The 26244-nt window shown below is 34.4% G+C and overlaps 3 protein-coding genes across 7 annotated transcripts in view; 2 read left to right on the forward strand and 1 right to left on the reverse strand.

The window, feature by feature from the left end:
* Positions 1 to 10927, forward strand: part of LOC126815821 (protein fantom) — a 38561-nt gene extending 27634 nt beyond the window's left edge. Inside the window, exons 27-38 of one of the 4 annotated variants that reach the window (XM_050541781.2) lie at positions 160 to 354; positions 1037 to 1184; positions 1667 to 1732; positions 2491 to 2646; positions 3419 to 3472; positions 4606 to 4667; positions 5686 to 5734; positions 5876 to 5994; positions 7258 to 7447; positions 8045 to 8129; positions 8727 to 8860; positions 9772 to 10927. In XM_050541781.2, the coding sequence (XP_050397738.2) occupies positions 160 to 354; positions 1037 to 1184; positions 1667 to 1732; positions 2491 to 2646; positions 3419 to 3472; positions 4606 to 4667; positions 5686 to 5734; positions 5876 to 5994; positions 7258 to 7447; positions 8045 to 8129; positions 8727 to 8860; positions 9772 to 9881 (1368 nt within the window). In that variant the 3' untranslated portion in view covers positions 9882 to 10927. The remainder of the gene's footprint in view (positions 1 to 159; positions 355 to 1036; positions 1185 to 1666; positions 1733 to 2490; positions 2647 to 3418; positions 3473 to 4605; positions 4668 to 5685; positions 5735 to 5875; positions 5995 to 7257; positions 7448 to 8044; positions 8130 to 8726; positions 8861 to 9771) is intronic. The other 3 variants (XM_050541782.2, XM_050541783.2, XM_050541784.2) reach the window with 3 other exon arrangements.
* Positions 10928 to 11393: 466 nt separating this feature from the next.
* On the reverse strand, positions 11394 to 25916 carry LOC126815833 (ER membrane protein complex subunit 4). 2 transcript variants are annotated; one of them, XM_056099729.1, is made up of 5 exons: positions 25782 to 25916; positions 13760 to 13868; positions 12705 to 12858; positions 11729 to 11886; positions 11394 to 11539 (listed from the first exon to the last, which is right to left on the reverse strand). In XM_056099729.1, exons 1-5 carry the CDS (start codon positions 25799 to 25801, stop codon positions 11504 to 11506), a joined length of 477 nt encoding a protein of 158 aa, XP_055955704.1. In that variant the 5' UTR covers positions 25802 to 25916; the 3' UTR covers positions 11394 to 11503. The 2 variants fall into 2 exon arrangements, with proteins under 2 accessions (XP_055955704.1, XP_055955703.1); XM_056099728.1 differs by lacking the exon at positions 25782 to 25916 and adding an exon at positions 17634 to 17721.
* Positions 19981 to 26244, forward strand: part of LOC126815830 (uncharacterized) — a 32095-nt gene continuing 25831 nt past the window's right edge. The window contains exon 1 of the mRNA XM_050541808.2: positions 19981 to 20366. The gene's annotated coding sequence lies outside the window, so the exon portion shown is untranslated. The remainder of the gene's footprint in view (positions 20367 to 26244) is intronic.

The following is a 26244-nucleotide window of genomic DNA, read 5'->3' on the forward strand; positions in this document are numbered from 1 at the left end:
CTAGTATGTGTTAAGTGGACGATAAACTCCATTTCTCTTTCTCTCCTAAAATATATATGACTTGTGTGTTGTCGTTAAGCAGAAAACTTGGATGTACAAAAATAAATATCAGTATTATTTCAAACAAGAAATCTGATTTATGATATTAATAACTTATAGCCTATGGAAGTGACTTTCGAAAAAGAAGAATCAGCAAAGGCTGCCCAAGAAACTCCACATGCTAAATCTCGACTAGCTGCCAGATTTACTAATGAGAAAGGTCCCAGTGCTACATCTACTCCGTTCCCTAAAGCAGTGAAGCCTGTCGTAGCTGAAACACCTATAAAAGATGTGGAGATTTCAGCCGTACAACCTGTAAGTCTTTTTTTATTAACCCTTTCAACCATGATTTCTCAATCTACCAGACCCCTCATGTGAAGTTTCCTGGGTTAATTTGGTGGCTGAACTCTAATGAATATCGTTTTTATTGATAAACCAGTCTAGTTAAATCTATTGTGAAGCCATTGTGGTGAGGGGAGGCTGTGGAATGTGGTTGAATAGTCTAACATATAAGGTTTTTTATCTATTCAAGTTTAAAGTTGGTTCTCACATTTGTATGTCACAAAGAGAAGAGGTGCTTGCCTAACCTTTGGGTTTTTCACTTGGTTTTCCATATGCATTAAAGATACATTATGGGAGATTAGATAAAGAGCTGGCTATAATAGTTAAAAAATAGATAATGTTAAGGGAATGTGCTGAAAATTTCAGTCAAATTGATACTCTCTGAACCGAGAATTTAGCAATTGAATTTTAGGCCTAGCCTCGATTATCATTACTAAAGTGGTACAATAAAAAATATAGTCTTGATTATCCATTTTTTAATTTAATCATCAATGAGCATTGAGCAGCAGATCGGATTCCAACATTTCAGGCCTAAGGAAATACCTGCAATAGGCATGTTTAATGTACAGTATGGAGTTACACACCATTTGTTTCTCTCTTGAAGGAAGCACATCCATTGTTTTTGTTAATTGTAGTTTTATTGTCTATTCTATAGCTACCAGCGCCGAAACCTGTAGCTAGAAAAAAATTAATTGATGATAAAAGTGAATCTAAAATGGTGGATGAAACTGTGACAGATGTTGTTGTTGGTTTTATGCCTGATGTTACTGATTCCATGTCAACAACAACAAAACAATATACAGGTACATTAAAGATGTCTTAATCGTTGCATTCCTAAATACATAACATATAGGAAAATATATCTAGTGATACTTCAAAAGAAAGTCGGTTTACAATATAAAAAATTTAAAACAGCGTACACTTGAAAGACAATAATGGAGGAGCACTGGGTGTAATGGGCAATAAATAGCAATGGCTTTGATTTTATTTTTCCTGGTCATTACAAATGTCATTACGTGTATTTCAGATAGAAATAACTTTTGTGGCTTGAACATTTGACATTTTTCTTTTTAAACCTGTCCTATTCAACAGGCAATACAGTAGAGTGAAAAAAAAATATTCAAGTTTATCCAGTACTATTAACACAGTGTTCATGACATTAGTTTATTTTATTGGCTGTTTTCTTGTTGCCCTTTTCATAATTGAGTCAGATTGAATTTCTGTTTTGTAAATACTTTTTAGCTTTTATTTAGATTCAACATTTATTTGAAATTATTATTTGTAGAAACTATTACCTCAGAAACCACAATTTCAAGATCCATATTAAAAACATCCGGGCCAGAAAGACCAGGTAAATTTAGATTTAGAAACTGTTGAGTTTGTTACATTAAAAAAGATTTGGAAGACTAACACCTTATTTACTAAAAACATCAATTACTTAAAATCATTTGTAACTGAAAATCAATGCTAGGTTGTGCTGCGATTCTTAAACATACATTATGCAAGAGCTAAATTTGCCTATTGCAGGTCTTTATTTAGGCCTGAAATGTTTTCTAAATTATTAATTAGACATTAATTAACTTATCCAAGCCAAAATCAACTCTCGATGGCATCAGATTTCACCGAAATAGTTTAGAACAGTTCAGGCATATTTTGATTTAAGCTAAAAAATGGAGGAGCGAGACTTAGCTTCTAACAACCAGTACGTTGGTTGAAATTATTGCACACTTCTTGTCAAACCTTCAAAGGCTAATATCTTCGCTTGCAATAGAGTAATTTGAATGAAATTTTCAAATTATTTATTTTACATTCTTTTTTTAGAACTATTATAGCAAGAATGGCTAGCTCTTTATCTAAATCTTACATAATGTATCTTTAAGATAATGATTAAATTTAATATTGATATTTAACCACACATTATTTTGCATTGAGTGAGGAAATCACCACAAAAGTGATGAGAATTCCAAAAGCATTACCAAAAGTCCCATCTGATTTACCATGTTACGTAATAGTAAGAGTAGTTTATGGTTGTATGTTTATATTGGGTGTCAAAATTAAGACACAGGGATAATAATAGTAAAATTATTTTTAAAATGGTGATAATTGTAGAAACTGATGAAGACGAAGAAATAGAGGATGAAATTGAGGAGGTTGTGGAGGAGGAGATAATTGAGGATGAAGACGAGGGGATAGAGGAGGAGACTCCTGTGCCGTCTCCCACCCCTACTCCCCCTTCCAGATCCTCTCCGCTTATTAAACAAAGGGGTATAGAGTTATCTCCTCTTTGCTGTGTAAACTTCACTTCTGCACTGTTATTTTCTCAATGAAGTTCTGCTTAATTTTCTTGATTTGTTATTGATTCAATTATAACAGTTAAAACTTAGTTGTGAAATTCATTTCTAAACAATTAGTTGCAGAATTCAACAGATTATGGAATTCACCATTAAGTACTGTCAAAGTCATCCATTTATGTTTTTATTATGCTCAAAAATTGCTAGAATTATATATTTAGAAAGGATTATCATTTCTTTGCTTCAAATCCTTTCGTAAGCTTATAAGCTAGTTTCATTTTCAGTTGAAGTATTCCAAGTTCTCTTCCCACTCTGTCACTTTGCTTTATTTAATGGAGTTGTTTTTTCATTTATAACCTATTTAACCTATATTGATGTACACCTTTATACTGTTTGATTTAAAGTGACATTATGTCTACAACTCATCATTTCTAACCCAAGACAAATCGTCTTAGATGGAAATATCACTCCACAAATAGAATAGAAATGAAATGGAAAAAGTATTTCACCAGTTTCATGCATCAAATTTTTTGTTTATAGATATTGACATGATATTTTGAATAATCATCCAGTTCATACTTTATGGACTGCTTGGACGACTTGGCAGCTGTGGGTATAATGCATCGTTGACTGGCAATCATCAAGTTCATATTCATAATGTCACTTTAACCATAGGAGATAAATTATTAGAATAAAAATCATATAAATTATTAATCCTTTTATTTCACCCTTTTTTTGTCAACTAGAGAGAAAAAATTTAAAGAAGCCAAAACCCAAGATGCGTTCATTAAAATTTAACGGTATGATGTTAGTAAATGTTGGCTGATTTGGTGAATGGCATGCTTATACAATAATACTATATATAATCTAATGTCCAAGTAAAGTTTTGTTATCTGGCGTTGAAAAAATTATTTGTTGACGTTATGTTTGTCCTACAGAAACATGGCGTTTATTCCTGTTTCTTTTGTTGTCCTGGTTATCAAGTTGTTTACATGTCCTATTTAACCATAGTAACATGTCTTTATTTAATAGATTGTTCATGTTTGCATCAAGATTTTTTTTGTATTGTTCCCCGTGTTATAATCATACTCTAGAATACATTCTTTATATAATCGTAGTTCTAATAGTGTAACTTAACATCTAGTAATAGTAGTAATTCAACTCCCTTATATTGTCTATTTTAAAGTTATAACAAAAATAAAAATGCTTGGAGTGCCCAAGTTTAGATTTGTTATTGATTCCATAAAGTAGTAAGGTTTTAAAACGTTAAATACTGTGTATTTCAACATGGTGCCCGAGGGGTTTAATGTATTTAGGTACCAAATAGTTTAATGATATAAGAGTCAAGGTTGGGACTAAAATGCCTTGGAAATCGGAAGTGGGAGGCGACTAGTATGTGTCTCTCTTTTGTGGACCATGGTGAGATTGTCTGTTGTATTAACTGGACGGGTAGGCCTGTCATCCTTCGGTTTTCCTCTTTTAAAGAACTTACTTAAGTTGAACCTCAGGATATGTGATTCTTTAAAGTCACATGTAAATTAACTAAAATTTGTCATGCCTCACTAACAATTTATAAGATTTGCACAAATGTATGTTGAAGTCAACTATATTTATGAAATACTTGTATTTGCATGTATCTTTATAAAAGTATATAAGAGGTTGTTTTATATTTACATGTAATTGATATCTACTAAATTTATCTACTTTAGCTGTAATTATATACATGTATAAGACTTTATAAAACAGTTATCTTAGTATATATTCTAATGTTTACTCTATTTAGAATTTATTTAAAACATATAATAGGTAATACCATGTAGATGGATACTCATAGTCTTATAACCTAGTATTCCCTTATTTGATCTTAAAATCTCTACTTCATCTTTTTTTCAATCACAATTAATGTTGGTTGTTTTGGGTTTTTTTTTTTCAGAATCACTGAAGCCGAGAAGCCCCAAACCAAGCCCGAAACCAAGCCCCAAAGATAGCCCAAGAGTAAGTGAGAGATTCCATTATACAATATTTGTTTCTCTCTTAGTCTGGGAATATGGGAAATCCAGATGGAGACTATCAAAATAATATTCTGTAATGAAGTTTCTTCTGCTCGACACAAATAACTTAATGTAATATGATGCTAATGATTCTTTTGTTTACCTTCCCTTTACACTGAGAATGGTTAATTGTATTTACTAGAATAGAATTGAATTAGGTCTACACGATATTGTTGTTTAGTGTAATTATCTCCCAACCAGTTTGCTTTAGAACAACAATACTAAACTTAAATTCAGGTCATCAAGTTAAAAAATCAAGGGATTCTGAATATCTTGCAAAATAAAAGTTGAGTCAGGAAAAAGAGGCTATCAATTTATTAATGGTTCAATTCAATTCAGTATTTACAATGATGCGATAAAATGAAAATTTTGCCACATTCTGCATCCTCTACAGACAACATGAAGCCAACGCCACCTAATAACTCGTTTGATGATCCTTATTTAGGCCAATTGAATCCAAGCCTTGAGGTTATAAGTTGTCGGTAATTTGGTTTTGTTTCATTCATTAAATTTAAGATAATCAATTTGAGTGCATCTTAGATTGAATTAAGCCGTGAAAAAGTAGATGACAATCAGCTGCTTTAAATGTTGAGTTGAACTAGGGAGCCACGGTGGCTAAGTGAGTAAGCCGCAGGCTCGCTAGTCTGGAGGTCGCAGGTTCACATCTGGTGCTGGACGAGAAAGTTCATCGAGATTCTCTGGCATGGTTTCCCCCTTGTCAGTGGTGCAGGATGGAGGGCAAGACAAGGTCAGCTGTCTACTCATTTTGATTGGATGAAAAACCAAGGTCATGTGTCCACATTGGCATGCATGTGAAAGATCCATTGGCAGTTGGAATTGGATGTAAGAGTAGGCTGTAGCGCAGCTGTCTGGGCAAAATGTCTTCATTAGCCCAGTCGATTTCATTTCATTTTATTTATTTTGAAGTAATTATGGTAAATATATGTGGACATGTTTTTCAGTCGGTATCAAGTTTACAGAGTAAAAATGGTGAAGAAGAAATGGAACAAGGTACAATTTTATCAAATCTTTTAATGACATTTTATAAGTATAAGAATTCCAGAGATTAGCTTTCAAATTGTTGTATGAATTTGAGAATATTGATAACTGAAGCAATATTTTTTTAAGATAGTGTCTCTGTTATGTGTTTAGGATATGAAGTTAAAATATCTGAATCGGAATCCGAACCTCCAAAAATAGAAACTGATAGTGAAGGTGTTGTTATTCGTGGTAAAGTTGCCGATCGTAAGAGAATTAAGGACATCAAAAGGGTAAATTATTTTTCATTATTCAAATACATACACCTGTTAAAAGTTTGGTTACAAGAAGTATGCCTTTCACAGTTATTAATCTCAATTGTACCATCTGTAATGACTGTCAAAGGCCTTATTTATCCTTAAAGATACATTGTCCCAAAAGTATTTATCGGGTGGTTATTTCCAGTAAAAGTATGGCAAATTTGGTATATGGAAAAGTATAGACACCAAATCTTAGAAGAAAAATACTGGATTACCCGAAAAACACCCATGGGGCAAGCACTGAACAAAAATGTCAGGGTATCACTAACTGGCAACCCGTTGGCTTATTGTCTGTCAGCTTATTGTGTGCTAGCTTGACTTAGGGAGCAGTTGTTATTTCTTGATCAAATGGTTAGGCAGTTTTGGGAAAATTGAGGGGTGTCAATGTACAAAAGACTCCGCAATTAAATGGCGGAAAAAGTAGTTGATAGAAAATAATCAAGAATTTACTTAGGCCTCAATATGTATGATAAATAGACAGTAAGTAACGTAAAATACATTCTGAAAAATTGAGCCTCTGTCAATGAATTAGTGGTATCTCCCGACCAATACAAAGTTTTTGAGAGGGATTTGAAGCAAATATTTGATAGATTAATTGGTTTAAATATTTTTTAGTCCAAATATATCATCAAATCACACAGTTTGTACGCAGGGAAAGTATCTTTAAGATTTGAAATCTATTATTTTAAGCCCTCTTGGAAGAGTAAAAACTTTTCTTAATTTAACGGAAACAGATTTATCTGGATCAATGTCAATTCAATAGGAAATGCATATAATCAAAGGACAGGTATTGAACTACTATCAGAGCAGAAAAATTGTTTAAAGTAAAACACACTATTCCAGCAAACGTAGATTTTCAGTCCATATACATTAAAAAGAAATTTTATTAAAATACATATTAGTCAAAAATCTATGAAAATCAATCAATCCTAATGTAAAACTATGACTATCGAACGATTCCATGTCTATTGACATCCCTGTTTTTGATCTGAGAATATCAGTAATCTGCTATAAAATGACTTGTTACTGTCCATAAATATTTTCAAGATTACAGTCTGAAGGAAACATTTCAGTCCTTATATTAGTTAAATGTAACAAAGATAATTGTCTATTATTAGCATTCTTGGACATTCAGGCTTTAATGTTTAGCTGTCAGAAGACATGTGATGTTTATTATCTGTACATGATGTAGAAAATACAAGGGTGTATGTATCAATATTTGATTTTTATTTTAAGGGAAATACTGTGATCATAGTTGTGTCTAATCTATCATTAGAAGAAGATTCTAATGCTGCCCAGAATGATAATATAAACAGATTATATGTAGGATATAGGTTTTTAGGTCTACCAGCTGATGAAACAGAAACACCGTATTCTTTACCTAAACCAAGAAATGGAAAACATATCCAATTCAATTTTAGCAAAAGTGAGTTCTTTATTTGTATTCAATCTCCTGAAGCTTTTTTGGGGGATGGGGGGTGAAGGTGGATAGAAAAATGTACTTTGTTTTTTTTATAAACAGACATGCATTGAATCATAAATCACAGATGCACAGAATGTATCTTATAGGACTAAGGTTTGTATAAGAGTAGGCCATAGTGCCGCTGTCCAGGCAAAATGTCCCTCATAGCACACTTGTATGGCATATGCTCGTCCTCATTAGCTCAGTAGGATGTTAAAATCATTTCATTTCATTTCTTTATGGTGTATATGCTGCTGTTCAGTTTTTTTATTTTTTATTTTATGTCATCCATAAAGCTTAGATATGTTTTGCCTTAAATTGTTGTCAGTGAAGATACTGATGAAGAGGAGGAGTAGTGGGGGCTAAACAATGCCTAAGATTCTTGTTGACCTTCAGTGTCACCACATCACGCAAACTTGAAAAAAAAGGGATACTGGTATACAATCTGAAGTCATATTTATTTTTATACATAATACAAAAACATTTTATTGTTATGAATGCTCATTTCTGAAATATAGCTCATTAGAACAATAGGATTAATTTTTTTTTTTGTAATTTCAGCAATCCAAGTTGACTTGGAAAGAAATTATGACAGACGACAAAAATTGGCAGCCATGTTGTTACCTAGTGACCCAGATAAAGGAAGGTATGTTCTGTTTATTTTGACTCTTTTCATATTTTTGCTCTTTTTTAAACGGGGATGCTGTTATTACAATTTAATCAAAATCCTTATTTGAAAAGTTTTAATTAAAAATAATTTCTTTCACTTGGATAATACTGTGGATAATAATAATAATGACATGATGACATGTCTGGCACATAATTTATCATTAAAGCGGTAGACACACTAGCCGAATCAATCGGCGCCGATATTTGTCTAGTGTGTCCTCTTTCATTCGGCGGAACGATTCTCCCGAATCAAACATGTTTGATATATTTGTCTAGTGTGTCCGCTGCGCGGAAACATTCGCCTGATTATAGAATTCTTTAGCCAATCGCCACTCATCATCCACTCATAACGAGAATTCACGTGATTGTTTTAAGATATGGTCACCGCCATGATTAATCACATTACGTGAAATAAAGGTGATGTAAGCGACTGGTGAATGGGCGAAGAATTCCTCTAGTGTGTCCACTCATTCAGCCAAACGATTCAGCTAGTGTGTCCACCGGTTTAGGAAGTTAACTATCAAATTGTGGTTGTATGTGTGCATTCATCCTTCTGTCTATCTATATTTACTAGATTAAGATTTGAAGTAATAAGTGAACCACCACCTACTGATAAGGATGGTGAATGTGAAGATGTGGGTGTAGCATTTGTCAGTATACCAGATATTCTACGTTCTAAACAAAATATTAAAGATGAAGATCTAGATAGTAAGTTATGTTTCTAGAAATTACAAATTGTCTGGAATATTTCTAGGACTGTTTCTTGGGTCGAGAAGAACATGATTTTTCAAGAAAAGTTATTATTGTCAGCAAATTTGACTGCATGGCTGAGTAACTTTTCCAACTTTTGAGTAGGACTGGCTAAACGCAATTTCATTCAATTGTTAGATGTTGGGTGACCAGGTGGTCTAATGCATGCACAGTAGAATGTAAGGTTGTGGCCTTGTGGCTATATATATGTCCCAAAATTATCCAATTGCACAAAAATTTTTTTACAAGAAATTAATCATATTAACAAGAAATCTTGTTAACAAGACGACTTGACCATGAACATTCTGCGTGCTTGCTCAAGAACTAAATCAAATTTTGTTTCCATGGAAACATGTTATACATATATACATGGTGAGATATCACATTGTAAATAATCTCACTATGTATATAAAATATGTATAACATGTAATTGTCTGTGTTATCACCTCATTGGAAGCGGACGTTAAATAAAGCTATTTCACACACACAGAGTTTAGTATAGATATCTTGAGTACTGCTGGAGATATGCTGCAACAACCAAACCGAACAGAAAAACAGGGCCCATTTCAGCACGGGATAATAACCCAAAAATATATAGAGGACAAATGTTCTATTTATTTTATGATTTTACAATCATTTTAGGTAAAAACAACATGGACTACTGCTAGCCAGTGGAATAACACTTTTATTTCACTGATAAAACGCGGTATTCCACTACTGATCATAAAATAAAGTTTTTATATTTCCATTTATAATGTGACATTACACCATTTAATTTTTCAGTAGTATTAATAACAAGTAAATTTGTCAAATTATTAAAAAAGACACTGGTCAGAATAAATAAATTTTATTTGATTTTCAACTTTCAGTTTATGATTTCAATGATGAGAAGACAGTAATTGGTAATATGAAGGTTACTGTTGAATGTTTGGCAGCTTTAGAAGCTATTGATAAAGAATTAGTAGAAGGAACATTTTAATTAAATTTTTTACTCAATACATATTTTAAAGTTATTTACCCAGTACATATTTAGTTTTTAAATTATTTTATTAACTACAAAATTTTTTTAGTCCCTGTACATGATTAGGTGATACAAATTAAAGCTAATAATATAATTTAAACTTGTAGTATCATTTGATTAGCCAAGCTTAGATTTATCCTTATTTTTATTATGTAATATTATTGTACAAAGTAAATTAGAATACTTGTATGTTCTAATTATATAGTTTTATTCAGGTCTATCGCTAAGAGTTTAATATTCTGTTTTATTCACATATCATAGTCTCTAATGAAGAATGTATCATTTATTTTGTTTCATTTATTTTCCTCACATTAATTATTCAGTGTTTTTAATTATATTCACAAAGCAATAGTTATGACTATGAGCATTGTCAGTTCATTGTCACACTTACTCGATAAGGTGCTGTTTGAGTAAGTTATCTTCCCCTTTAAGGTAACATGAAAACAAACTTTTTCTCGGTACCTGACCGGTTTAGGCTGTTAGATTTGATTTAATTAAAGAACTACATGTGTCCAAAAAATTAATCAAAGGCTGTTGGAGTGATGCATAGTTATAAGTTTGATAGAAGTAATGGTACATATGAAATCAGCAGAGGTTGTGTTGACTATTTTGATTAGTCTGTCAGCAACTTAATAGACCAATGAAAAAATCTCTCATAATTGCTTAATGCAATCCAGTGTGAATAATGGTCTTTACAATGGGTTCAGCCTTCAGGAATATGTTTTTACTCTGCATGTATTTTATTTGATATTTAAGTTCACCATGTGCTTTGTGGACATATTTTTTGTTGAGGATTATTATATATATTAAATGTTCGAACTACTGTCTGTGATATTCCAAAAATAATTTGATGTATTTAACCGTCCATGTATTTTTGTCCTCATTAATTTATTTTATTTTGTAAAACACTATTAGTATAATAATGAAATACATGTAGACTGTTTATATTATAAGAACAGACAAATTGTATATGTAGTAGCATCTTTTAATAAATACTAGATGACAAAATATCTATAAATTTGTTTTAGAAAATGATAGGTAACTGGTTATGAATATAATAGCTTTACTGTGAAGTCCCCACTCAAGAGACGTAACTCTTACAGTAATTGAAGAAAATCATTAGCTTTCTACCACAGATTTGCATAACAATTCTATAAAGATCAAATGATTGTATAAACCAACAATCCTATTTGTCAAGTTTCCTCCACCAGCGTCATTCAAGACTTCATGATAGATTTTCTATTTATGCTCAGGGAAAGACATCTATGGGAGGGAAAGGAATGGGTTTTGTCGTTTTGAGACTAAAATATATGGTGTGCAATGTATTGAAAGAGAAGTTTGCTCAGACAGCAGCTTTGAAGCCTGGAAAATCAAGTGAATGACAATGGACAGAACAAGCCGAGAACATGTTTTTTTTACAACTGCTCACATGTGATGTGATAATAAAAATAAATATTCAACCAGAAAAACTAATGATGATGACATTTTATTTAATAAGTTCTAATATCTTCATACATACTATTCATTCATACTCAAATATATACTTGTTTTTATTATAATTTTTTTAAATATTAAAATATTTAGAGAATTACACCTCCTCCAGACCACTCCATCCTCTGGAAGAAAAAAAATACATACAAGACTTAAATGGAAAGTTATATTTATCCAATAAAGATTTCAGCAGAGATTACACCAATACATATTACAATTTTAAAAGACAAGACGAACATACCAGTAGATAGAGAAGAAACATCCCTATTTCCATCTACTGTAAATATAGAGAATTTAATGACAATATTAATTACCTCTTGAGGTTGAACAAAGGCTAACCAATCAGATGTATGTGTTGGTAGTAAACCCATCACATGACATTTATAAACAGCCATCGCTAAACAAAACACATTACCCAGTATAAAAACTAGCTTCTGAAATGGTGCTTGTTCACCTTCAATATCTTTAAAAGCTAAAATGAAATGTTAAATCAATTATTATAGAAAACAGTTTTCACCTTGCTTCATTACTAGTTTACTTTCAATAGCAATATCATTAAAACAAAGTTCATAGACCTTATGCTGTGTATCATTACTAACCACTGCCCAAAATGACTAAAATAGCATTACGGTCTGGATAATTGTACTAACTGCAAGACTACATGTCCTCTGATGTCTGGATTGTTAAGAATCAGGGGCCAATTTACTTTTGATACACCTATCGACACAGGATCACGTGGCTAAGTGGGTAAGATGCTGGCTCGCTAGCCTGGAGGTCGGGTGTTCGATCCCGACATTGGCCGAGAAAAATCATCCAGATTTTCCGGCGTGGTTTCCCCTTGTCAGTGATGCAGGACACGGGGCCTGACAAGGACAGCTGTCTAGTCGTTCGGATGGGACGAAAAACTGAGGTCCTGTGTACACATTAGCATGCACGTAAAAGATCCCTTGGCAGTTGGAATTCGATATAAGAGTAGGCCGTGGTGCCGCTGCCCGGGCAAAATTTCCCTCATAGCACACTGTATGGCGTATGCCCGTCTTCATTCGCCCAGGTTAGGAGCAGAACAGTGTAGGACGTTAAACCCAATTTCATTTCATTTCACCTATCGACACTATATACTGGTTTTAGTAATGAAAGGCTGTGCACCATGGGTAAGCCAAGATTTGTGCTTGCCAATTTTAACTGAATTTACATCTCACATTATTTCAAATATAAACCAAGCAATATGAATATTGGGTTCATTTGAAATGAATATAGTTAGAATAGATTTAAATATGTTCCAGTACTTACTTTTTTGTAAAGCCAGTATGGCGTAGATTGGTCGTATAAACATCATACCAACCATCATTATAGGAAATATAGATATAGAATTACCAGCCATCCACATAATAAACATATTCATAGGAACTTGTTTTACTGGTGCTAGAGCTATATCCCATGATCGCTATAAACATAACATACATATTCATCATTAATAAAAAAAATACTAGGATTGATCATCAATACTATAAAACAATAATTAACGTGACCAAGAAATTATCGCCAAACATACCTCTTAATACAATCAAATAATCGACAGTGGTTATTCAATATTATTGATAACACAACCATTGTATTTATCTGATGAGTAGTGTTAAAGAGTAACGTAAAATAACGCTGGTGGTCACATTCATTTTTAAGTACACAATATATCGACCCCCTTCAGATTACATTAAGGATACATTATGGGAGATTCGATAACGATTTGGCAATTCTCACTTTAATAATTAAAAACTAGATAACTACAGGCAATTTGCTGAAAATTTCATTCAAATTGATCCACTATGAACCGAGAACTAAGCGAATCAAATTTCTGCGTAGCCTCGGTCATCATTACTAAAGTCAGTACGATAAACAGCATAGTCTCGATTATCCATTTAATCGTTTAATGGAGAAGGAAAGTTATGCAGTAAATCGGCTCAAAATCCACTTAAGATCGCAAGCTAGCGTTGCCATCTAGAGTTGATTATGGCCTGGATAGGTTAATTAATGTCTAATTATTAATTTAGATAACATTTCAGGCCTAAAGAAAGACCTGCAATAGACAGATTTAGCTCTTGCATAATGCTTGTTTAATTTAATGATACATTTATACAAATATACACATCATTATCAATTTACACTGAATTAATATCAGGGGCATTAGTTCATCATCTTACAGAATATTTCAAATATCATGGTTTTTCTAACTTTTTAAGACAGATTTTAGCTCATTTTTAAGATGTGGTAATGTGTTTGAATACTACTAGATTAGTGAGGTATGTATATTTTATTGTAGTTTAGTTTTTATTATTAAATTAATGTACCTTAACAATAAGGTTGGGATCAACATCTTTTGTTCTATCAGAAACCACAGAACCTTCCATAAAGCCAACCGGTGAAACAATATCACTTGATGCTACAACAGATCGTAATCTGAAATAAAACAATAACAAAACAACCATCAGTAATCTGATATGATATGATTAAAGGATGTACCATCAGGTGAGACAGACAGAAGCTAGTTAACTCATCCACGGGATAACTCGAGCGCCGAAAGATTGTTTGCCTTCTTGCATCATGCATGCTGTCAGCCAATAGTTACTATAAATTGTTTTGTTGGCTTTGCAGAGAACTATATAGACAAGTATTTTAATCAAAGACTATCGTGTCTTGCCTGTCTATATTTACCACTTGTCATAGGCGTACAGGGAAATTTTTGACTGGGGGGGGGGGTGGGGGTGATGGTTGGTGCCCAAAAAATTTAGTTAGGTTCTTAGTATGTTACATAATAATAATAAATTTGCTCTTAAATTGAACACATTCAAGAAAACAATTTTTTTTTTATACAATTTTTACAAAGTACAATTGTGTGCCTAAATTTTCCTAGCATTCAGTGCCCAAAATGGGGGGGGGGATGGACGCCCCCCCCCCCCCAGCTCGTACGCCTATGCCAGTTGTCGCAACTTTATCTATATACGCCTTTGGACGCATCATAGAAACAGTTCTTTGAGATGCGTAATCTTGCTTTGACAATATGTGGTCAGTTGGCGTGTACATGGGTTACATGTAGACAGGCAAGACACGATGGTGAAGCCAGAAATTTCATATGACGTCATGAAAATATGACGTCAAGGTCGTCAAGTGTACAAAGATGCCGTCTTGGGTCCCAAGTACCTACGCACTATCTATTTATATGCCCTATTATATTGTTGTCTCAAAGTTGGCTTCATCCACATACAGTTTGAGGATAGATATGTCATAGATTTCCCCGAAAAAGAGTCTATAGGAGATAAAACAAAAAATTTTTTAATGAAAAGTATAGCTGAACATACTATTATTATCATTATTATACATTAAAAAGCGCACATTATTGTTATATAGCCTAATTCATAAGAAAAGAAAATAAAAGTTGCACCAGATAAAAGTACTATTAAAGATATTTAACTTAACTTAAATACGCTTTTAAAAATCAGATTCATCTGAACAAATCTGAATAGGCTAAATGGAACAATAGAGCAAGTTCACCTTGATGTTGACAAATACATAAGACTATATGAAATAAGATACTTTTATGATATGATTCAACCGATAGGTTCTATATATGCAACAATGAGGGATTAATATCTACATTCAAGTTTTTAAGGTTTTTTTAATGTTATATTACCAAATTTTTTTGATTGATCTTTGTCAAATTTGACAGGCTGATGTCCCCCGCCGAAATCCCTAAATAAATAGATGACACATATTAATTAATCACACATTTATATTTTTCAAAAGTATCAAGCAATCAAACTATAAACTAAGTTTCATCACTCTCTACCAGATAGAATCAAGATTATCTTGTCCCAAAGCATCGACCAATGAAATTGATTAGCTCTGCTTAGCTTCAGCTCGAAATGTTAATCATTGAACTCAGTCAAGACATTCACCTAATGAACATCTACATCAAGTTTAAACATTCTACCTAGCCTAAGCAGAAAATTCTCACCATTAAACTTAGTCAAGGTAATGATATAATGAATCTATATTCAGAGTTTCATCGCTCTCACTTCATTATAACCAAAGTTATCGTGCCCCAAAGCATCAACCAATCAGATTGCTTACATGTACATCTCTGCTCACCATAAGCAGACAATGTTCATCATCGAACTCCATCAAGGCATTCACCTAATGAATGCCTACACCAAGGAGAGTTATTGTGTTCAAATTGCTTATCACTCTGCTTACCCTCAGCAGAAAATGTTCATTATCGAACTTAGTCAAGGTATTGATGTAATGAAAGTATACACCAAGTTTCATCACTCTTGCTTAATTAGAATTAAAGTTATCGTGTCCCAAAGCATCAACAAATGTAATATTAATATGGTGGCTCTTGGTCCATATATTTAAATCTAGGTTAGTAACTGTTGACCATTCATGTGAAACAGTAGCCTTGGTTATCAAGGTAATATCAATGATCAATGACTAACATATTGACTGAGTTAGATATGGCAAGTATGTTTAGACCATTCATGTGATACAGTAACCGTGGTTATCAAGGAAATGTCGCTGATTAATGACTAACCTATTAACTGAGTTAGATAGGGTCCCATTAACTTAATTAGAGTGATTATGACTAATAGAGGTTGATTGCATTGGAATGTCTCTGTTCCCTTTATAAGAGCAGAGGTTGTATCATAGTACCAATACCGGACTGCCAACCAAAGTATTCTCACCTGCAGACAATTTAAATTTCGGTGTACGATTGATGTATAACTTTGTATACAATAAAAAGCTGTATCTCTAAGTATCAGAAGAACCTGTTGTTGTTGTTTAAGCCTCTGTGTTACACAAATCAAATTGCTCATCTCTACTTACCCTAAGCAGAAAATGCTCATCTTCATACTCCACCAAGGCAATGGCCTAATAAACACATACACCAAGTTTGAACATTCTAACTCAATTAGAAGGAGAGTTATTATGTTCCAAAGTCTCAGCCAATCAAATTGCTCAAATTGCTTACCCTAAGCAGAAAATGCTCATCTTCGAACATTATCAAGGCATTTACATGTACCTAATAAACTCCTACACCAAGTTTGAACATTCTAGCTCAATAGAAGGAGAGTTATTATGTTCCAAAGTCTCAGCCAATCAAATTGCTTATCGCTCTGCTTACCCTGTGCAGAAAATGCTCATTATCGAACTTAGTCAAGGTATTGATGTAATGAAACTATACATGTACATCAAGTTTCATCACTCCCACTTAATTAGAACTACAGTTATTGTGTCCCAAAGCATCAACCAATCAAATTGCTTATCTCTGCTTATCCTAAGCAGAAAATGCTCATCTTCTGAACTTCATCAAGGCATTGACCTAATAAACACCTACACCATGTTTGAACATTCTAGCTCAATTAGAAAGAGAGTTATAGTGTCCCAAAAAGTGTGACGGATGGACGGACGGACGGACAGGCAGACGAACCCATTTTAATAGTCCCCACTACTGAAAGACACTGATTACGGGATATCACTCTCTGAAAATTCCTGAAGAACTCTGCATTGAATTATGTTAATTACATCCTTTTTTCTGTGGCCGAATTCAGACGATTTTGTGTATGATATTGTCTGACATGCTTAGGATAAATTGTAGCCCGTAAAACGTTACACCAAGAAAAAAATAAACGTAAGTAAAGTTATATGACGCCATGACGTCATAGATTTTATGGCGTCATAGATGGGACCCACAAAATGGCACCTGTAAATGACTTGTCGTAACTTTCCCTATACAGAGTCTTGGATGTGTCTAATCCAATGACGTCACAAATTTTTGACGTCAAAGAAAGTATTTCTCACAATTTCTTGTTCTTTTTTGGAAACGAAATTAATCATACACTTTAACCTAGATCTAAATTAGAATCAATTTCGACTGGTGAAACGAAATTATTTAACATTTTTTGTATAACTTTAGAAACTTTATTATGAAAGTTTTATATCTGACAACAATCATATCCGCTTCGCTCTACTCAGGCAATGCCTGTACTACTACTGTTAGTATAGTACTACTAATAATAAATATGGTCGAGCTGGAGTGGACCCCATTTTATAATGGTAAATATAAGAAAAACATACAAGATTATTGTTTAAAATAACTAGTACGTTGTAACTGGTTTGAAGTAGTATCTAAATAATCTGCTAAATCCTGAAATTGAAGGAACAAACCTGCCAGAACCAGCAAAATCAATAGACCACTTGTGTTTCTTACTTCGGGCAGCCATTTTGGATGTAGATTGAAGACTCGGTTATCAACCTTAAAATATCATGAGACATACCATGACTTTTTAATCGAGACAAACATTATAACAGCAAACGCAACTTCCAAATTGAAAAGTTCTTAAAAATAATTATCTCCCTTAATAATCAGCTATCTATTGGGATTAGGGAATGCTTCCACGGGGAAAAATAAATTTTATTGTGACTGGAAAATTTAATAATTAGATTAGAATCCACAGCTTAGTATTTTCCAAACAGTATGACACACTGATCCGCAGTGAATATTCGCTTGGCCGCTATGTCGCATTAGGTCTGTAAAACAGATTGACAGTATGAGTGGACTATTTTCACACTGATCAGCAGTGAATATATCACTGAGAGGGATGACATCGATGAGGGTTAATGAGCTCATAATATTTATTAACTTATTTCCGTCTGCAAATTAAATTCTAGAACATTTTTTGTATTTTTTTTTTTTTTTTTTTGAATTAATAGAAAGATAAATAAAGGTGTTTGAAGTATACCTGGAAAAAAAGATATTTCCTGTTTAGTGTAAATGAGTATATAAAATGATTAAAAGGCACCATTCTGCATTTGCCGGTATATATAGAAATATTGCACGCGCCATGTGATGTGACGTCACACGTAGAATGCATTATGTATTTTATATAGGTCATTCATCTTTCACAGAGCTATAAGAAGAGGGCCTTCGCACTGCCTCTAGGAAACAGATTGGACATCATGGACCTTAATTAATTATAATACATGTACTAAACTTAGGCTGTCTGCCTACAGTTAGCTCCGCTTGAGAACAGAAACTAAGTTGACCGACATACTGTACTTCGAGAATTTTGTTAAGTATTTATTCTGCTTCCATTTAATACAATTGAAAAAAATATTTAGTCTTTGTCACTTTGTGTGTATCACAGTTGTGAAGCTGGGTAGAACCGCATTACAAATCAGTATACTAATTTAGGGATATGGCGGTCATTTAGGACAGAGATCTATTCTCGAAGTATGAAGTAGATGAATCTCTGTGTGTCGAAGTGCAGAATAACACATATATGTGAGTCTTTAATTTTATACACACCTTTCAATAATTCATAGAAAGGATGTTGATTGAATAAGCCGTTAAACAAAATTGAATGAAATGGGGTTTAACTTCCTATTTTTCTGCTCCAACCGGGATAATGAAGACGGGTATACATCAAGCAGTGTTTTATGAGGTGAATTTTTGCCCGGGCATCAAAGGATGCATGGGATTTTTGTACAATCCGAATGACTATACATCGTTTCTTGCCAGGCCGTCCAACCTGCACCACGGATAAATCGTTAAACAATGTATAATGTAGAGTATGTCAGGGACGAAATCTCCGTGAACTTTCGTAAAACCCACTTCCATCAACCCTGCTATCAAATTTGGTGGTTGTAATTCTAGAATGCGGAGCACGTTTGTTGAATCATTTGCTATGCAAGTCGTTCTAGTAAGACATTATTTTCCTAGTCTTGAAGTGAGCCTCGGTGGCTCAGTGAGTAAGATGTTGACTCGCTAACCTGTAGGTCCCGTGTTCAATCCCGGTGTTGGCCAAGAAAGTTTATGGGGATTTTCCAGCGTGCCCCCCCCCCCTCTTGTCTGTGATGAAGGACAGAAGATCTGGCAAGGGACAACGCATAGCCGTTGGGATGGGACGAAAAACCAAGATCTCGTGGACACATTGGTGTGCACGTAAAAGAATGCTTGATAGTTGGAATTCGAAATCAGAATGGCCATAGTGCCGCTGTCCGGGCAAAATTCCCTTATAGCACACCGTATGACGCATGTTCAGTCGGCGCAGAACAGCAGGACGTAAGGTTGCACTTAATTTCATTTATTTTTGAATTCTAAAATAATGTGATAAATTTCGATAAATAGGCGGTAAAGTGCCACTGCCCTGACAAAATTCATCTATCATTATACTATATAGTCACCAAAGAATATAAAAAATACCCCGCGCTAGTCTAAAAAAAAAACCCAACAACCCAAAACACAGTAATTGACGTATAATGATGATAAGACATGAAGGTTTTTCACTCCACTCCCCAACAGGCTTGTGTTGTACTTAATAATTTGATTTTCGTGTGATATGTATGCAACCATAGATTAATATTCTTTCTTTATAAAAACCCACAAAAGACTAAAATACTGTTTTTATTGTAGGATGAAAAATTTGTACAATTGTTTTTATTAAATAAAATTAGTTTATCTATTGTGTATATTTATGAACTTACTTTCATACGGACATTGACCTTTACAGTGATACGTAATTATCTACATATATACATGTAACTTAACATATGTGTTATCATTTCTATTGCGTGTCTATTTCATTTCACCCCCGAGCAACTGAAAGTGTATTCGACAACAGAATTGCGTTCTTGACTGTTAAATAACTATATAGATACAAAATTAGACTTTATTTTACGATTAATCATTCCTTTTTATTGATCCATACTCTGCGAAAACTCGCGAAGCGCACGCTCTGTGGTAACAGATGTTAGCGCGTGGCACGGTGGATATTGAAGGATAGACATAAAATAGCCGATATTGAAAACTCCACAAGGACTTTGTAGAACTTTGGAAGTAATTTACAACATAAAAATTAGTTTTAGCTGTCGACAATTTAAAAAAAAAAAAAACAAGAGGTAAGAAATCATTAATTTGAATAATTTTGAAGAATGGAAATGTATGCGTATATTTGCCAAGTCATGTTGTAGCAAGCCGATACCATATGTATGCCTTGGTTGATGGGTACATATACACATATATCCATTTTAATTACTTTATTGTGTGCTATCTGTTTATGAATTATACATATATGCATGTATGTCACATAATATATAAAAGAACTAAATATAATATAAAATAAATTGTCTACGCAGTTTTCAACCAAAATCGATATCTAGGAATCAATTTAACAAATACACATGTATGTATAAAATTTCACTAAGAATGTTATTATATGACACATATACTATAATCTAACACCTTCAGAAAAATCAATAGTTCAAGAATGTCAAATCTTAGACTAGTCTGGTTCACCGGTTTACATAAATATTCCATAAGCTGTATTTATGCTTTAACGGGAGAATAAATATGAAGATTTAAAATACCTAATAACATGTGAGGTTATTGTCATGTTAAATCCTTTAAAACGAATCTGCATTAACAATAAGTGATAACTGTAATTCTGAGTAGATCACATCGAGTATGGTTTTAGTGGGTCTATCATTTATTTGGTGGGAGAGAGAGAGAAATGGGGTTTAACGTCCACTCGACACAAACTAGGTCATTTCGGGACTAACACATGGTTCAATTTTATTTCAATAATTCGCTTGCGCGTAGGGGTCTTTAGCAGTGGGAGGAAACTGGAGGACCCGGAGAAAACCCACGAGGTTGGACAGGCGACCCTACTCCTTGTCACGTACAACCGTGGATTCGAAACCCCGCCAGTTAACTCAATGACAGACCGTATGATACAGCGCAGCGCGCACGTGCTAACCATTCGGCCATCCAACCCCCCTTATTTGGTGGGAATTAATATAGAAGCTTTTATATTTGGTTACTAGATTGGGCTGTATACTTACAGAGAGAAAACTAGCAACCATGTAATAGGGTATTGTACTGTAAATATACATTGCTGGGATAGAAATATTTATTCATGTTTTAGCTGAAGGGGATGTGATCATAACGTATTATTAATAGTTTGTTTAATGTCGAATGAAATGTATTTGTGCTAGGTCAAACATGAATAATGTCAATTATTGCTAAACTGACTGTGGCGAAGCATCGAGTTGTTGGCATATATTTACACTGAATTAACTTCATTAAAAGCTTTTTACAATAAAGTAGACAATCATATTATGTGTGTCTAATAGATGAAATAGATATAAAACTTGAGTCAAGAGCTACTATCATAAACAATTGAAATCAATTTATACACGGTGGATCCGAACTATTCTATTAAATAGTGGAGGCTCCCGTATTCTAAGAATGGTGACATTGTATACAAAAAAGTGTCGGCGTATGACACGCACTCTATATCTAATCCACTAAAGATCAAATGAATTGGGGTCCAAGTGCTAATAAGGACAGGTATATGGTATATATTGTGCTATTGGGTAAACGTCTGCTTCAATTTTCAACTATCAGGACATCATGGGTAAGGCGCTGGCTCGCTAGCCTGGAGGTCGGGTCTTCGATCCCTGCATTGGCCGGGAAAGTTCATCTCGATTTTCCGGCGTGGTTTCCCCTTGTCAGTGATGCAGAACGGAGGGCCTGACAAGGACAGCTGCCTAGTCGTTCGGATGGGACGAAAAACCGAGGTCCCGTGTACACATTGGCGTGCACGTAAAAGATCTCTTGGCAGTTGGAATTCGATATAAGAGTAGGCCGTAGCGCCGCTGCCCAGGCAAAATTTCCCTCATAGCACACTGTATGGCGTATGCCCGTCTTCATTAGCCCAGGTTAGGAGCAGAACAGTAGGACGTTAAACCCCATTTCATTTCATATCAGGACATCATTAATGTTCTGTTTGTGGTACACATCTAGTTGTTCGCTTTTTTACCCGATCCGAACTACTATACGCTATTCCTTGCCACCACCCCCACCCCCCTTCTACACCAAGTGACCTTCATGTGAGCGAGCAAGCAGCTTATTCACCGAGCCACCGCGGTTCCTAAAATTGTATGTAACGTCCCTCCACTATACGTCTATGGTCTTTATAGCTATATACATTTAATTCAATTTGTATATTACCACACACCACGATCATTTACAGACTTTAATTAAAGGAGCTAAATCGCTAATTTTTTGGACCTAGAAATTGACACAAGTGGGTCGCAACGCATATAATGATGTAATATGGATGTATATAAACTGATTTACATTCAATCGTTTCCGTTTATACTCTAATTTCAAATCAGTTATGTTCCGCGAAATACACCAGAAGTCTCGATCGAATGGCAATGTCTAGGGTCTGGTTATTCCAATGTACACCGATAGTATTTATTGCGCATGCTCTCCAGATAAGAATCTGATATGGTGTCACCATTTGACATGACTTGTGGGATATGTCTAGCCTCGTTCTTCAAGTCCATTGTTACAAATGGCGCTGAAACGCATTGTGGTACACGATTCGTGTACCAATGGCAAAATGTTTATTTTGTCTTAAATATTGGATATCAGGTGCCCATCTTTCACCGGTATGATCACAACATTAATGTTGATTTAAATTGACAAATAATTTGTGCTTTCAATGTCAAAGATTTTGGATGATACTGAGTTTGTATGTATATTATTATGATCATTAGATCAACTGACTATGGTATTGTATGTATATTCATCACTAAGCTGGGTGGGCGCGACTGTGGCTCAGTAGGTAGTAGGTACAATGTTGGCTGGCTTACCTGCACTTCCCGTGTTCGATCCCTCTATAACTGTGAAAGTTCATCGGGGTTTTACGGCATGGTGCAGGACATAAGGGGCTGGTGAGGAACGAAAAGGGGGTTCCATGTACACATTGGTGTGCACGTAAAAGAGCATCTGGCAATTGGAATTCGATGGAAGAGTAGGCCGTAGCGCCTGTATGGCGTTTGCCCGCCTTCATTGACACAGTCGGAGCAGAACAGATGGACGTTAAACCCAATTCCACTTCTTTTCGATTTCACTTTGCTGGGTCGGTATCTTTAGTAACTAAATATTATTTATTATATTAATTTATATTATTTTCATAAAATTGGTAATGGGTCTCTGAACAAATAATGTCAGAGATGCGGGCGCCAAAAGTATATTTGTCCCCGTGCTACCATCAGAAGCTCTACGATAAATGATGGAATTATTAATCTGGGGAAAGCAGACAGGCCACAGTTTCCAAGCTGACAATGTATAGTGAGTGTCTGGATAACCATATCATATACATGTAGATTATTATCTGCACCAACTGGGCTAATGAAAACGGATCAACACCATTTCTAACCGTCGGGGGAACTATAGCCTTCTGCTAATGGTATATACACGAAGCCTCTTTTTTCGCCCCATCCAAAGAGATTGTCCTTGCTCCCAGTCCAGCACGACGGATAAGGAGAACCCGTGCTGGAATATCCCGATGAATTTTTTCGGCCAACTTCGGGATCTGGTTAGTGAGCCAGCGCCTTACCCACCGAACCACCATGGCTCCGATATAATTGCTACTTCGCCCACTTTAAACATACATTATGCAAGAGCTAAATCTGCCATTTGCAGGTCTTTCTTTAGGCCTGAAATGTTATATAAACCATTAATTAGACATTTATTAACAAAACAAGACCATAATCAACTCTCGATGGCATCGAATACTCGAGATTTTAACTCGATTAGAACGGTTCGCCATTTAAAAATTTAATTTAAAAATGGGAAAGCGAGGCTAAGTATCGAATATACCATTCCCTGGTTACCACTATGCTCATTGCACACATCTTGTAAAAACTATAAACAGTGATAACTTGGCTCAGAATGAAGTAATTTGAATGAAATTTTCAATATTTTCGTTTTACATTATCTTTTTTTGAGCTATTATAGCAAGAATGATTAGCTCTTTATCTAAATCTTACATAATGTATCTTTAAATACATCCGCTCCATGGGGTCCACAGACAATAGAACCGAATAAAACTCTTACATTATATTGTCTAGTATACTACAGTAGATTTTTATTTTCCATTTATTGTCTTTACACTTATACACTGATTCACATACCTTTGTTCTATTTCAGTGATTGTCCAGTTTTTTAACAGTCTAATTATACATTACACATATCTTAGTTTTCAGTACTTGTCCAGTTGTTTACAGTCTGATTTTACATTTTACATTTCCCACGTTCAGCTTTATAGTCTAATAATAGGTTTTATCCTTCATGATTTACAGCTTAATGAATTAATATCGGTTTCCCCTGTCCAGTTTCATAATCTAATAATAGTATTAAACTCAGTAATTGTGTATCCATAAAGTATTGAATACATAATAGGGCTGGACTGTCGTGCCATCGTATTGTTTACTTACATAATATTACAACAGCTTTTCGATGCGATATCATATGCTCGTTGGTAAACTATTTCAGCATTGGGACGATCTCGCCATTGACCCTGGACCATGTCATAAACCAGATCTTGGAAAGCTGTTTTGTCACATGGAATCTGTATATATCTCCTGACATAAGCCCGCTTCTCGTCTTCTGTGGCATCAGATATTTGTTTCTTGGCCGTGACTGCAGAGCCGATGTATGGCGCCAAAAGCTGCTTTCCCCCAATCCAGTTAATAGTGGTCCCAGCAAACAGTGCCATTATCAGACATCCCAGGCTAAAAATATCACTCTTCATTGTGACATTATCGTGATATACCTCTGGTGCTGTGTAGAAAGGCGGCCCTTTAGGACTATACTGGAAGTCGTAGTAGGGTGATTGGTAATTGAAAGCTTCCCATACTCTTGACAACCCAAAATCTGCTATTTTGATAACAAATGTATTAAAAATAATCCCATTATTGTGTATCATTATATTATCTGGCTTTATATCACGGTGCACGATTTTGTTGGCATGAAGATATCTCACGCCTTTAGCCAACTGGTTGGCGAAATCCAACCTAGTTGAAGGGAATGTGGATGGATATCGCAATATATAACTATTCAAATCGCCGCTATTACAAAACTCTAGTACTATGAAAACACAATCGTTCGCATCGAAGCTGTCGATAAATCGAACTACATTGTCGTTTCGTAGATGCTTCAGTGACGCCACTTCCTTCTCTATTTTGTCACGTTCTTCTCTTAATCCAATTGGTATCTTTTTGATAGCGTAGGTGGTGCCATTTTTTCGTCCCTTGTAAACTTCACCAAATGCACCTGCGCCAAGTCTTTCTCTTAATTCGTAACCACGAACACTGAATAAAAATAGTCAAACAATATTTCTTCAGTATAAAATCGACGCCAAATGGTTACGTGTAAGACATTGCGTAATATATAGATATAGCATTCAGTGTTTCAATAATATCTTTGCCCGACATGCGTGAAAACTAATAATATCTTACCTTTGTTCCCCTCTGCCCATTATTATATCAATCTTTGTTATAAAAGCTCGGCACGTCTTGTACCGCTATAGTCTGGGTAAAATAAAAATAATGTCAATTTGGGCTGAATTATATTTCCACGAATGACGAAACAGAATTTCCATTCTCCTAAAATCGGTTTTCCCCAAAAATGTGTGACTGGCTGCACTCCACTATAAATAGACTGTCGGTATGCAATTGTACGAAAAACATATGTAAGTGGATGAGTTATTGTGCTATAAATAACGAGACGAATCGGCCTAATTTTCATGAAATATGGAATAAGACATTCCATTTTATTGTACATTATGTAATACTTGCTGTAATTTAATATTTATTTTGTGTCTAATTGACGGGCAACATATTTTATTTTTACATTAAACAAAGTGATATTTATTCGATCAGTGTTTCAATAATATCTTTGCCCGACATACATGTAAACTAA

The sequence above is a fragment of the Patella vulgata genome, chromosome 3 (genome assembly GCF_932274485.2).
Source record: "Patella vulgata chromosome 3, xgPatVulg1.2, whole genome shotgun sequence".
Lineage (NCBI taxonomy): Eukaryota > Metazoa > Mollusca > Gastropoda > Patellidae > Patella > Patella vulgata.

What these genes read in the sequence shown, in the direction of transcription:
- LOC126815833 (XM_056099728.1), bottom strand. Translation starts at nt 17,689, where the DNA reads ATGGCTGCCCGAAGTAAGAAACACAAGTGGTCTATTGATTTTGCTGGT. An exon ending in ATCCCAACCTTATTGTTAAG is followed by an intron (nt 12,859 to 13,759) that starts GTACATTAATTT and finishes TTATGTTTATAG; the next exon opens with CGATCATGGGATATAGCTCT. An exon ending in CATACTGGCTTTACAAAAAA is followed by an intron (nt 11,887 to 12,704) that starts GTAAGTACTGGA and finishes ATTTCATTTTAG; the next exon opens with CTTTTAAAGATATTGAAGGT.